This window comes from Notamacropus eugenii, chromosome 2, assembly GCF_028372415.1.
Source record: "Notamacropus eugenii isolate mMacEug1 chromosome 2, mMacEug1.pri_v2, whole genome shotgun sequence".
Lineage (NCBI taxonomy): Eukaryota > Metazoa > Chordata > Mammalia > Diprotodontia > Macropodidae > Notamacropus > Notamacropus eugenii.
Window position 1 is genome coordinate 395,416,264 of NC_092873.1, and position 14,046 is coordinate 395,430,309.

Here is a 14,046-nt window from a genome sequence, read left to right on the forward strand (position 1 = left end):
CAGACTTGGACTTAACGTCTTAAAAAAAAAAAAAAGATAAAAACAAACAAAAAACTTCCTAACAAATTAGACAGTCCAACAGGGGGATGGACTATCTGAGAAGAGTGTAGGTTGCTTTTAACTAGAGGTCTTCAAACAGAGGATGGATTGTCAAAAGATACTGTGGAGGGGATTTCTGTTCTAGAAATGACTTTGAAAATGGAAGCAACCTGATTCTGAAACTACGCTTAAAGACAGAGTAAGAGCAAATGATGAGGGATTTATCCAAACCTCATCCCTATCTACTCTTCTCTTTTCCTGCAAAGATCACAACTGGACCAGCCATGTAGTCAGTACTGGAGCTAATGGAAATGGGGCACTAGAGAAAGGTTCAGGGCAATAATAAAACATGGAGAAGTAAAGGAAAAGAAAAGATGGGTGAGGAAATGCCATGAAGCAGCCAGCAATAGAAAGGGAAAAAGAATTCTTATGGTTATTTGGCAAAGGCATCTGTTTTTAAGAAGAGTATACATTAGCTAGAGACTGCTCATATATGGAAAAAATATATTAATAATGAACAAGTTAACAGAAAGTTGGAATGTTTCATATTCTTCTCTAAAATCCTCAAAAATTTCTTCATTATGCAAGTCACACGTCATTCATCTTATGAAAGAAATGAGCACAAGGAACTTCATACCTGCATCCTCCAGGCTGTCATCTTGTATAAATGATGACTTCTTCCTTTTCTTTATCTTCTTTCCTTTTTCTAAGCTACTTTCTGCTTCATGAATACTTTCCATATTAAACCACAATGAAACACTGAATCCTTCTGACATATGTGGCCAACAATTTTGCCCAACCAAAGGCAAGTGGATTGGGGCTACATGCCAAGATGAAAGAAGTTGATGGGGAAACATCTCACTATCAACTTCTTTCTTACTCTGAGAAAATTTTGCCCTTCTTAGCAACCCAATAGCCTTATTGTTGAGAATACTACTATATTTTTGTGAAAAGGAACTGCTGCTTAAATTTGGTACATGAAATAAAGGGAAGGTTAGATATTGTAATGGACTCATATTAATATCAGCCTCAATAATGTTCAGGATACCCTTAAGAAGAATTTCCTAGGGAAAAAAGAAATGAGAATTTACAATCAAATTGATATTACCAAGTATATAAAAATTTCTTAGAAACAAAATTTACAACTAAAGAAATAAAAGTAAGCATGCAAATCAGAATTCTTACTGAATCACTTGCCTAACCATTATGTAATTAAAACATTTTATTCTGGTTAGTAATGAAACATACAACATATGCTTTTGTTTTTAAAATATAATTATGATTAATTTCTAAAAGGGAAACTGATTATAAATGACATTGTTCCGGAACCTTTTGGTAGGTCAGCTTAAGAATTTAAGTGAAAATGTATGATACAAAGAACCATTTCTAGTAGTGAAACTTAGTTAAGTTCATACTGTGAGTATTAACACAATCTACTACATTTACTTTTCAACTTATTCCACACCTTTTGAGTTTTCTAACCACTCAGATTTTAATATATCTATGTTCAACATAAGTGGGATCGCTATATTCAAAGCTGAGACAAAGTATTTGAACTCCCATAAGCAAGTTTCAAAAACTGGATCTCATGTGGAAGTTTTGAGCCTTCACTATAACACATGAAAACTGATTTAATGCAAAATAAATATCTATATGCATTAGAGGACAGAATTTTCTGACCATAAACATATGTACATATATGAAAAAGTTTTCACTGTTGAACCCTTCACCTAAAAAGCTACATCCCCTAGAAGCCAACCTTATCTACACTTAAGTCCCAGCTCTGGCTATAATAAAACTTTTGGTTAACAGCATCAAGAAATCCCTCCTTTAGATCACATAAAAATGTGGGAGACTAAAAAAAAAAAAAAAAAAAGGAAACCACTGAAAAGAGAAAATAAGATAATGTAGAACACAGTGCGCCAGAATTTGCACTGTCAGGTTCAATCATGGGTACAGAGTGTGTCTTTTATATTTCTGTATCTCTAATGGCTAGCACAGCACCCTATAAGCACTCCACAAACATTTATGGTTGGTGATGTGGTAGAAGATAATAAATGTACTGAGGAAAAGTGATAAGTAAACCTAATGGATGTATAGTCAATTTATGATTACTTCCAAAGTAGAAGGGAATAGTTGATATGGATAATCTTAAACATATCTAATTCAAAAGTCAATTATATTTAGCTATAGAATTCACCATATTTTTAAAATATTGTTTAACATCCTAATTACGTTCTTTTGGCTGATATTAAATTAGTTTGCATTTCTTGAGCACAAATTTATGGTAGGAGGAAAATCATCCAAATTGCATGACCACGTAAATAGAAAAAAAAAATCATATCAGTATTGTATAATCCAGACGTAATCATCCAAAATTCAATGTACAATAACTATTGAATGTAAAGGTATGGATGACTAAAATTAAAATAATACATTCTGGCAAATGGCCCACAAGTCATTTTAAAATGATAGCATATTTACTGTAGAAGGAGATTTCTCCAGAAATATTCTCAATAGAAGGGTTAGCTCTTCTGAACATGTTCTTGAACTCATCAGGGACACCAAGAGATCCATCAGTACTATTTGGCATGCTAAGTTAGTAAAAAGGGAAAAAAAGTCACCACTAAATTTTACTGAACAAGGTCAAATATCTATCACTGTCATAATGTGCATGGATCACGACTTTTTAAATTGATAAATCTGTCAAAGAAACAAACAGGTATCTAACAGAATTCAACTGGAACATTTTTTTTAAGGAACATTATATACACCATATATAGAACAAAGATATTTTTAAAAAATATAAATGAATATAGCATTTGATAAATGAAACTTAAACTTAACAATAATTTTAATTCTAAAAAAATTCTACTCTTTTAGTACCTTGCAAATGTTTAGCTTGTAACTATCATTTAAAAAATTATTTTACAAATTAAATGCTTTAAAATAACACTACTACATATAAATGGTTGATCATTATTACCCATCAAAACTTGTTTAAGCTTATGAAAGTATTATATTATAAATAGATGAAAATACAAAACTTTAACTGCTACATGTCTATAATGCTATACGAATATATAGATACATCTATATATACAGATGTATCTATGTAATATAAAGCATTATATTTATATGTTTGTATGTATATATGAAGAAGAATCTAGATGTCTCAGAGGATACAACACTGGACCTGGAGTCAGGAAGACTTGAGTTCAAATTCAGCCTCAGACATTTACTAGCTGTGTGATCCTGGGCAAATTCTTTACCTTCTGTTTGCCTTAATCTACTGGATAAGGAAATAACAAACCAGTATCTCCAGTAACTTTGCCAAGAATACCCCAAGGACAGTATGGCCCATGGGTAAGAAAGAGTTGGACATGGATGAATAGCAACAATGTGTTCATGTGTGTTAAATATAAAAATACACACACGTACATGTGCACACACACAACATGCATATACATATATTAATTATTTTAATTAATGCACACACGTGTACGTGTTAAAGCTTAGTGCTATGCACATGTACAGTGGATATTACACACAAACCAAACAGTAAGCATGGGAGGATGCACAAAAGCAACAATTTGATGTAGCGTAAAGAACATTAGATAAAGAGTCAGAAAACAGGAATTCTAATCTTAATTGCTACTACCTAGTTGTTTGACTTTGGTAACAATCTCTCCAGCTTCAAAAGGGTTTGGATTACAAGATATCTAAGCTCTTTTCCCAGCTCTGCTATCTATGAATAAGTACAGTTGCATATACCTCAACAAGCTTTGGAAGAGAAACTAACCAGAAAGTCTAAAAAACCACAAACCTTGTTCTAATGTCAAAACAATGAATATTTACAATGTGCCTAATCTGTGCAAAATAGTGTGCTAATTTCTTAGGGTATTATAAAATAATATATGACATGGTCCATACTCTAAAGGCGTTTACAAGCTAATTAGGTAGAGAAAAAACAAACCCAAGAAAAAAATTAAGATTCAAATAACAGAATATCACAATGGAAGAGATTGTGCAAGGTGGTATGTAATTAACTGACAAATGGTAACACTACACATAATGAATACTAAGGAAATTAAAAGAGCCACTTCATATTGGTACAGTCAAAGAAAGTATGATGATGAATACACTCAATCTGAATTTTATTTATAAGGCTAGAAAGGATTTGGCTAGAATGGGGACCTTTTTAAGATCACTGAGAGGAAGGTCATGATCAAAAAAGGAAAGAAGGTAGGAAAGCATAAGGAATATTCCAAGAATGGTAAGTAAAAAACTGAGAGGGATTGTGTGTGCATGTGTAATAAGAGAAAAATCTGCAAAGGTAGGGTGGGTCCAGATGGTGGTAGGGTTGAGTATTAAGGAGTGTAGATTTTATCATATAAGCAGTCTGGGTTCATTAAAGGCTTTTGAATAGAGGAATGTCATGATCAAAGTGATATTTGGAAGAGTAATTAGAATATAGTATCTAGATTTAAAGGAGAAAAAGTAGAATAATATAAGCTCTTAAACCTTTAAAAGGTTAAGATTATTATTAAAATAGTCTAGTGTGAAATAAGGGAATATACCCTCGTGGGGTAAATCTGGAAAAAGAAAGAATGGGGGGGGGGGGGCAGTGGCAATGTGGCATAGCTGTTAGAAAGCCTGCCTTGGAGTCAAGAAGAACTGGATTCAAGTCACTCCTCTGATACATAATGCCTATGTGACTCTAGGCAAGTCATTAGCCTCTCAGTGTCCCAGGCAACTAAGAGTAGAAGTTACATAATAGCTGCTTCGTTGGTAGAGGGAGTTTTATCTACAGGAATTCCTTACATCAATTAAACAGGTCTGGAAAAAAGAAAGAAGAAGGAAGGAAGGAAAAATAAGTGATGGACCTGACATAATGGATAAAAAGAATCATCAGGATTTATAACTTATTGAGTACAGAGATTAAAGGTAGAGAAAATTATCAAAAGTTTTGAGCCTAGGTGAGAAAGTTTACATGGTACCATAAACTAAAATCGAATCATCATTACGAGAGAAAACACATTCTATAGAATAAGATAAAGATTCTATTTTTAGAGGTATTTGTATTACTAGGCTTAATTTCTTTGCAACGAATATTTTTAGAATATAGAAACCCACCTTTGTTTGCAGAGGTTAAAGATAGCACAGAAGCAATTCTTTTCCCTCAGTCACTGCCAATACTTAATCCTTTTCCAGTGTGGAAAGAACTGTTAGCACCTGGTCCAACTTGGATGGCTAGACTGCATATATATATTTAGGATACATATATCTACTGGAAGAGACCTTAAGAAAACAAAACTATTTTCCTTGCTACCATTATTCAGTATTACATACTATTTTATACAAAGTGCCACAGAATCTTAGTTAATATCTAATTCTAAGGCAAAATGATTATCCCATTTAGCAAACAAAATTTGTGGAAAGCACACTATATTTAGAATTTGATATGCTATCAAAATTATAATATAACATGGAAGTCTACCATTAAAAGTAGTCAGAGTCTACTGCTTATGCAGTTTTATATATGTGCGTGTGTATGTACATATATACACTATATATATATATATGCATATATCTATAAATAAAAAACATATAAAGTAAATACTGGGGCAACATTACATTTGCAAACACTAATGAATTTAGGGAAAAGGACCATATTGTATATCATAGTGCAGGGGAAAGTCTCCTGACTTCCAAAATCCTGAGAGAATATGAGGTTTCTGAGGGCTGGGGCTACTTCACTTTTATCTTTCTATTGCCAAAACCTAGGACAGTGCTTAACTCATAGCAGGTGCTTAATAAATACATGCTGAATGACTGATTAGACAATACTATCTGAAAGGGCAAATGCTGCTATTCCAAGATTTATCCCTACTACGTCTGTATTTGAATGGAATAAAAAAAATTATGGAAGGAGGTGGAGTCAAGATGATGGCACAACAGCCAGGACTTGCTAGCACTCTCCCCACAAACCCAGTCAAATACTTGTAAAAAAATGACTCAACAAATGCTGGAGCTGCAGAACCCATAGAATGACAGACTGAAGCAAATCTCCAGCCCAAGGCATCCTGGAAGGTCACCAAGAAGTGTCTATTGTGCCACGCTGGGAGTGGAGCACAGTGCAGCCTGGGCTGCAGTGGCAGAGATGGGACCTGAGCAGGACTGAATCTCAGGTACTTATGGTGGTTTCCAGACTTCACAACCCCAAAACGCTAAGGACAAAGTGGAAAGTCAGTGGAAAAAATCTGTGGGAGTAGAGTGGTTGGGCCCCAGGCCCAGGGCTGCAGAGAGGATGCTGAGGAGTCTGCGGTGGCAGCAGCAGCCACCGTTTCTGGGGGGATCGATCGACTGACAGTACACCCCCAATCCCCATTGGAAGCAGAGAACTACCTTGACAAAGAGCTCAAAAGTCAAGTAAATAACTGGGAAAATGAGGAAAAACTAGAAAAAGAATCAGACTGTAGAATCTTACTTTGGAAGATCAAAGTATACAAAGTATACAAAGTATACAAACAGAAAACAACAAAGTCAAAGCTTCTTCATCCAAAGCTTTCAAGGAAAATATGAATTGGACCCAGGCCATGGAAGAGCTCAAAAAGGATTTTGAAAATCAAGTAAGAGAAGTAGAACAAAAACTGGGAAGAGAAATGAGAGTGATGCAAGAAAATCATGAAAAACGAGGCAACTCCTTGCTAAAGGAGACCCCCCAAAAATGCTAAAGAAACACTTTAAAAAAATAGACTAACCCAAACGGCAAAGGAGATCCAAAAAGTCAATGAGAAGAATGCCTTAAAAAGCAGAATTGGTCAGATGGAAAAGGAGGTCTAAAAGCTCACTGATGAAAATAATTCCTTAAAGATTGGAATGGAGCAGATGAAAGCTAATGACTTTATGAAAAATCAAGAAATTATAAAACAAAGTTAAAGGAATGAAAAAATAGTAGACATTGTGAAATATCTCACTGGAAAAATAACTGACCTGGAAAATAGATCTAGGAGAGACAATTTAAAAATTATTGGACTGCCTGAAAGCCATGATCAAAAAAAGAGCCTAGACATCATCTTTCAAGAAATTATCAAGGAAAACTGCCCTGATATTGTAGAGCCAGCAGGTAAAACAGAAAGAATCCACGGATCGCCTACTGAAAGAGATCCCAGAAGGAAAACTCCTAGCAATATTGTAGCCAAATTCCAGAGCTCCCAAGTGAGGGAGAAAATATTGCAAGCAGCCAGAAAGAAACAATTTGAGTGTTGTGGAAATACAATCACGATAACGCAAGATCTACCAGCTTCTACACTAAGGCATCACAGGACTTGAAATATGCTATTCCAGAGGTCAAATGAGCTAGGATTAAAACCAAGAATCACCTACCCAGCAAAACTGAATATAATACTTCAGGGGAAAGAAATGGTCATTCAATGAAATAGAGGACTTTCAAGCATTCTTGTTGAAAAGACCTGAGCTGAATAGAAAATCTGACTTTCAAATACAAGAATCAAGAGAAGGATGAAAGGTAGACAGGAAAGAGAAATCCTAAGGAACTTACTAAAGTTGAACTGTTTACATTCCTACATGGAAAGATCATATTTGTAACTCTTGAGATTTTTCTCAGTATTAGGGTAGTTGGGGGGATTATGTACACATAGACAGAGGGCACAGGATGAACTGAATAGGTAGGGATGATATCTTAAAAAAATAAAATTAAGAGGTGAGAGAAGACTATATTGGGAGGAGAAATAGAATGAGGCAAACTATCTCACATAAAAGAGGCAAGTAAAAGCTTTTTCAATGGAGGGGAAGACGGGGGAGGTGAGAGAAAAAGAGTGAACCTTACTCTCATCACATTTGGCTTAAGGAGGGAATAACATGCACACTGAATTTGGTATGAAAAGCTATCTTACACTACAGGAAAGTGGGGGCGGGTGGGAAGGAGGATGATAGAAGGGAGGGAAAATTTTAGGATGAAGTAATAAAAAAATTATGAAAATATGAAGCTTTTCAAAAGATTCTGTTAGGGTCTACTGGGATTTAAAAACTGCAGGTGAGTAATGGAATACTATTGTGCTATAAGAAATGATGAATAGAAGGACTTCAGAGCGGCCTGGAAGGACTTATATAAACTGATGCTGAGCGAAACGAGCAGAACCAGGAGAACATTGTACACAGTAACTGCCATGGTGTGCGAGGACTGTTTCTGGTAAACTTAGCCCTTCCAGCAATGCAAGGACCTAAAACATTCCCAGAGGACTCGAGGCAAAATGCCATCCACACCCAGGGAAAGATCTATGGAATTGGAACGTATATTGAAGCAGACTATTTTTTCTTGAGTTATGTTTTGTTTTGGTTTTTCTCATGGTTTCTCCCATTCATTTTAATTCTATGCAACATGACTAATGTAAAAAATGTGCTTAATAAGAATGTATGTGTAGAACCCATATAAGATTACATGCTGTCTCAGGGAGAGAGGGGGGAGGGAAGAGGAGAAAATTTAAGATTTATGGAAGTGATTGTTGAAAACTAAAAACAAATAAATTAATTTTAAAAAACTGCAGTTCGGTAGGATTTGAGATGACTAACTGCCTACAAGAGAACCTTAGGAATATTAAGAGAAATACTCAAATGGACCTATAATCTCATAGATCTGGATGTTCCCTCCACTAACTTAGATTATAACCCATGAATGCTCACTTATAGTATGTAACTCCTGACCACAACCTCCCATAAATTCACCATGGGGTGCCACTCAACATGCTCAAGGCCTTCCTCGATTTTTCTTGATATTACAGAGATAACAGAGAAGAAACATTGTCACACTAGCTGGTAATTATTGGAATGTCCATACTCAAACTCAGCTCCAGATGCCAGCCAAGGCCAGAGAGTTGCAGGATTAAGACACTTAATGTAAAGGTAAGAAATAAGAAATAAAGACTAGGGTCTCAGTAAGCTCAAGAATGGGGATCTCAAATATGGGTGTGAACAAGTCCTCATTTGCCATGGACAAGAGGAGAGCAGGAAATGTGAGGAATCTCACACTTGTGCTTTGAAAATATAATGTATAGAGAGCAGATATGTAAGAGGAATAGAGAACTATAGAGGTGGAAAAGTATCACCAACTGTACAAGCGTGTAATTGGAGGTCAGAGCATGATGTGTTATAAACAATGTTTGAAGTTTCAACTATTAACTATTCTCATTCTAAAGGAGGACTAAGTCATTTCAAAATGACGAATATTTATATACAAGGCAAGATCCTTAACCTGAAATAAACTGCGTGACCAGGAGGTAACAACACTTGACTAGAGTTCCTCAATAGCACATAAAGTAAGCTACTTACTCTGTAAGTGATTTCATTATCTCTAACACTTCTTGCCAGTGATGTCAAGGTTTCAAAAACATGAAACTCCCTCAAAACTCTTTCTCTCAAAATTATGAGACCCTTGCTATAGGCTGCACATGAAAATAGAATTAATTTACAAACAGCTGGATTAAAATGGTCTTCAGTAAAATAGAATTCTACCTGCCTTACTAGTAGAAGAACTAAGAACAAAATACAGGTTTGCTGAATATTAGAACTATATTAGTCCAAAATGACTAATTCTGCCTCAAAAATTCCTAGGAAAGCAAAAAATGAAGGAAAAGGATAGAAAGTTAATAGAAAACCAAAAAAATGATAAAAACTAATTTAAATATGAATTCCTTCTACTTAATGATTAAAAAAAAACTACATGAATCTAGTTTTCCTTCTCTCTAATAGTATCACCATCATTTCCCCAATAACTTAATTCTTGGATTAATCTTTTACCCATCATTTCCCCTAAATCCCTTTAACTAGCTAGTTGCAAAGTCCATTTAGAAGACTTTTTTCTTTGAAATGCTTTTTGAATGTATTCCTTCCTCTACATTTTTATCACCAAAACCCTACTCCAGGTTCACTACCTTGCACCATAAGAGTCTCCTAAACTGGCTTCCCTGATACAGGGCTCTTCCCTCCAAGGCATAATCATTAAACGCTATTCTCCCAGTAAAAGATCATTCCACTCCTCAAAGGAACCTTTGATGGTTTCTTATTTTCTTTCACATCAACTCTGAATTCTTCCTGTTATTTCTTATAACCTCATCCCACCAAGCCCATATAATCTTATTTCTACTATTTTCTAAGATACATCCTTTAGTCATTTTTATCATACTGTTTTTGTGTATATTGTTTATCAAACTAACTGATTTTGTTTATATTGTTCCACTCACCTGAAATGTCTTTATTTCCTAACATAAATTTTCAAAGTTCATTTTAGGTCATGAAACATTCCATGACTACTAGGTTTAACTGATCTTACTTTCATAGACAAATATCAATATTAACATTTGGAAGGAATCCCAGAAGTCACCTGATAAAGTATTACTTCAGACCTCTTTTTATAGTGTCTATAGTTTCTAAAACATAATTTAATTCTATATTATATACTCCTTAAACTTTTTGATGTTGTTTCTTGCATTAGTGCTATATCCCTAATTGTAAGAGTCACATGGAAAAGCACTTTGTGTGTCTCCTACAAAAGCACGCAGGCACAGCGTTGACCACAAAGCAGATAAGTGACACTTCTTGCTTCACTAGCTGCTATCACATTGATACAGAGCTGGACTGTAGTTATTATATATTAAGATAAGATTAAATTGTTTATGAAAATGAAGTGGGCAGACTTACCTTGTAAACTAGAATCATTCCTTGTAAAAATTTTTAGGAACCCTCCTAAGAGATTTCTAACAATTTGCTGTGAATTAAAACATGAAAAATTTTAAAATGAAACAAATACTATCAATGAAGAGATTTGCAAAAAAAAAAAAAAAATACACTAAACAACTGTAGTACTATATTGAGCTAACTGACATTTTGATAATAATTGTACAGTAGTCTTCGTAATTGATTTCCTACATAAAAAATGGTCTTTAATATCACATTAAGCAAAAGTCAATGATAAGTATTTATTAATCACCTACTCAGCACTGACTGAGTGCTGGGGAGACAACAGTACAAAGGCAAAAGAGAGTCCCTACTCTAAAGAAAGTTACAGTCTTATTGGGAAGACAAGTAAAAACAAGACATATGCATAGTAAATTGGAGATAATCCTAGAAGAAAAGCCCTAAATTTAAGGGAACTAAGAAAAGCTTTCTGCAGAAGGTGAAATTTTAGCAAGGACTTAAAGGATTGAAAGCCAAGAGGCGGGGATGATGAAAGAGAAAATTCCAAGCATGGCGGGCAGCCAGTGACAATGCATAGGCAGGAAATGAAGTGTCTTGTGTGAAGAACAGCAACGAGGCCTGTGTCACTGATCAACAGTTACGCTGGGGGCTGGGGAAGGAGTAAGGGGTAAAAAAAGCCTGGAAAAATAGCAGAGGGCCAGGTAATGATGACCTTTGAATGCCAAACTGAGCACTGCATATTTTATCATTAAAGATGATAAAGAACTACGCAAATTTATCGAATGGGGGAACCATGGTCAGACCTGCACTTTAGGGATGATTCCTAGCTAAGTGCTTTACAAATATTATCTCACTAGAACCTAATAGTTATGGGATATAAGTACGATTATTACCCTCATTTTACAGTTGAGCAAACTGAGTCAAAGAGAGGTTAAGAGACTTGTCACAGAGTAAGTGTCTGGATTTGAACTCGGGTCTTCCTACTCTAGACCCAGTACTCTATCCATTGTGCCACCTAACAACGTCTCTCATACTCAATGTCTCTCATCTTCTATAAAATGATGATCATGATAGTACATATCTCACAGAATTATTGTGAATATAAAATGAAATAACAGGTAAAACACTTTGCAAACCCTGAAGTGCTATTTAATACTAGCTAGTATTAGACTACAATAAAAAAGGAAATGAAGCTATTAATATAAGCAATATTTATCTCACATTAATCATAATAAAATTTTACCTTTTGCATAAGTAAAGTCACATTTTTTTCCTTTTGCCTGATGATTTTCAAAAAGCTCTCAAAGACATGGCCAAGTACATCAAGTTTGACTTTACTGGCTGAAAGCAAATTTAATTCTAGTATGCAAATCTCAGGATATACTAATTCTCCTTGTGCCAGGTTTTCAATCACATCATTTAAGTAACTTGAAGAGCTGATGTATCCTGCTTCAGTCTTTATGTCTTCTAAAATAAAAAAAAAAATGTAGTTAATTTTCATTTATAATATAACAAATATAATTCTAATAGACTATCATTTCACAACTACTATTAATAATAACAGCATTCCAAGTGTTTACTAATTTTCCTTCTAGGTGATTTTTTTGTTAAAATGATATTTACACAAAATAAAAACAATTTAAAGGATTCTATAAAGAAAAATTAATACTCGTTAAACAACTTAAATTTTTTCAACTCCTATAATTTTTCTCAACCCTAACCCTTTAGCCAGTACCTCAAAATCAACCTCTGAAAAGGCTAGTTTACCTGAAAGAAAAGTGATTTCATAATCAGGAATATATGGGTTCAAGTTGTACTTCAGACATACACAGGGTGTGACCCCAGACAATTCTTCTCCTGGGTCCTTGGAGTTGTGATGACCCAACTCAGCTGACTGCTGACTAAGTATATACAAATTAGATCAGTTATCCCAGTATAACTATTGGCTGGCTCTAACAGCAGACCATACTTCAGCTTTCTATGCCATCCAATCATCCAGCCTTCTATCTAGGCCATCTCTCCATCTGTTTGCCACCACATATATGCTTATGCCTCCTTCTCCCCATCTTCCACCTCTCCAGAACAAAACTCCCTTTTTTGTCAACTCTACTCTCCTATATGTGCTGTCTTTCCCTATGAGAATGTCAACTCCTTGAGAGAAGGAAATGTTAAAAAAAATTTGTATTCCTAGTGCTTAGCATGGTACTATGCATATAAGTAAGAACTTAACATATGCTTTTTCATTCAATCCCATTCATTTGGGAGTCATATAAATAGATGTAGTTAAAACTAACAGAGTACAGAAAGAGGAGAGAGAAATTTAGGGAACATTTACATTAGATCTGACAGCATTAAGAACAAGCAAAAGAATCAGAGAAGAACAAGGAGAATATTATGTTTCTGAAAGGAATATGTGTGACAGAAAATATACACTGAGAGGATAATAAGTAATGTCAAAAGGGGAAGCAAGATTAAGAATAATACATGAAGAAAAGACCTAGCTGTACCAGATTTCAAATTATATTTAAAATGGTAACCCTCAGAACAATTTGGTACTAAGTTTTAAAGTAACCAAGTTGATCAATGGAATAGGTTAAGGCAGGCCTGTACAACCTGCAGCCCACAGGCATGCCAAAACATTTCTGGCAGCCTGCAAGAAACATAGAGGATATTTTTCTCTACATTTTTCATAGGTCTCCCCAAAATCTTTTGGTAAGTCACAAGTTGTGCAGGCTGGCGGTAAGGAAACAAGACCCCCAAAACAATTGGACATAGTAGCATAATGTTTAGTAAACACACAGACACTATTGGAAAAATTGGAAAGCAGTCTGGCAGAAATTAGTTTTAAACACTTTACTCCATGTATGGTACAAATTTCAAAAGTACTTATAACTTAAATAAAAAAGGCAATACCAAAAAATTATTCCTCTCAAACTACTGTTTGAGTTATATGGTTATAGAGTAGATCCTATCCTAAATAAGAGATGAAGATAATCATAAAAGACAAAAAGAACAAATCCAATTACAAAAATTAAAGTGCTTATGCACAAGCAAAATAAGTGCTATTACAATCAGAAGTGAAACACTTCACAGCTAATTTCTCTAATAAAGGTATATAAATGACATATGATTAACACAAACATATAAAAACGAGTCATTACCTAACACATAAGATCAAACAACATGAACAGGCAGTTCTCAATGAAGAAATGCAAGCTAAGAATAACCATTAAAAATGTTTCACCATTAAAAATAAGAGAAATTCAAGCTAAAAATAACTGAGTCTTCATC

The 14,046-nt window shown here is 34.6% G+C and overlaps 1 protein-coding gene across 5 annotated transcripts in view; it reads right to left on the bottom strand.

The window, feature by feature from the left end:
* Positions 1-14,046, bottom strand: part of LYST (lysosomal trafficking regulator) — a 261,878-nt gene that overhangs the window by 135,153 nt on the left and 112,679 nt on the right. For 4 of the 5 annotated variants that reach the window (XM_072647543.1, XM_072647542.1, XM_072647545.1 and 1 more), the window contains exons 9-12: positions 11,999-12,222; positions 10,759-10,825; positions 2,524-2,633; positions 677-1,103 (exon numbers count right to left, since the gene is read on the bottom strand). In XM_072647543.1, coding sequence (XP_072503644.1) covers positions 677-1,103; positions 2,524-2,633; positions 10,759-10,825; positions 11,999-12,222 — 828 coding nt within the window. The remainder of the gene's footprint in view (positions 1-676; positions 1,104-2,523; positions 2,634-10,758; positions 10,826-11,998; positions 12,223-14,046) is intronic. The other variant, XM_072647544.1, reaches the window with a different exon arrangement.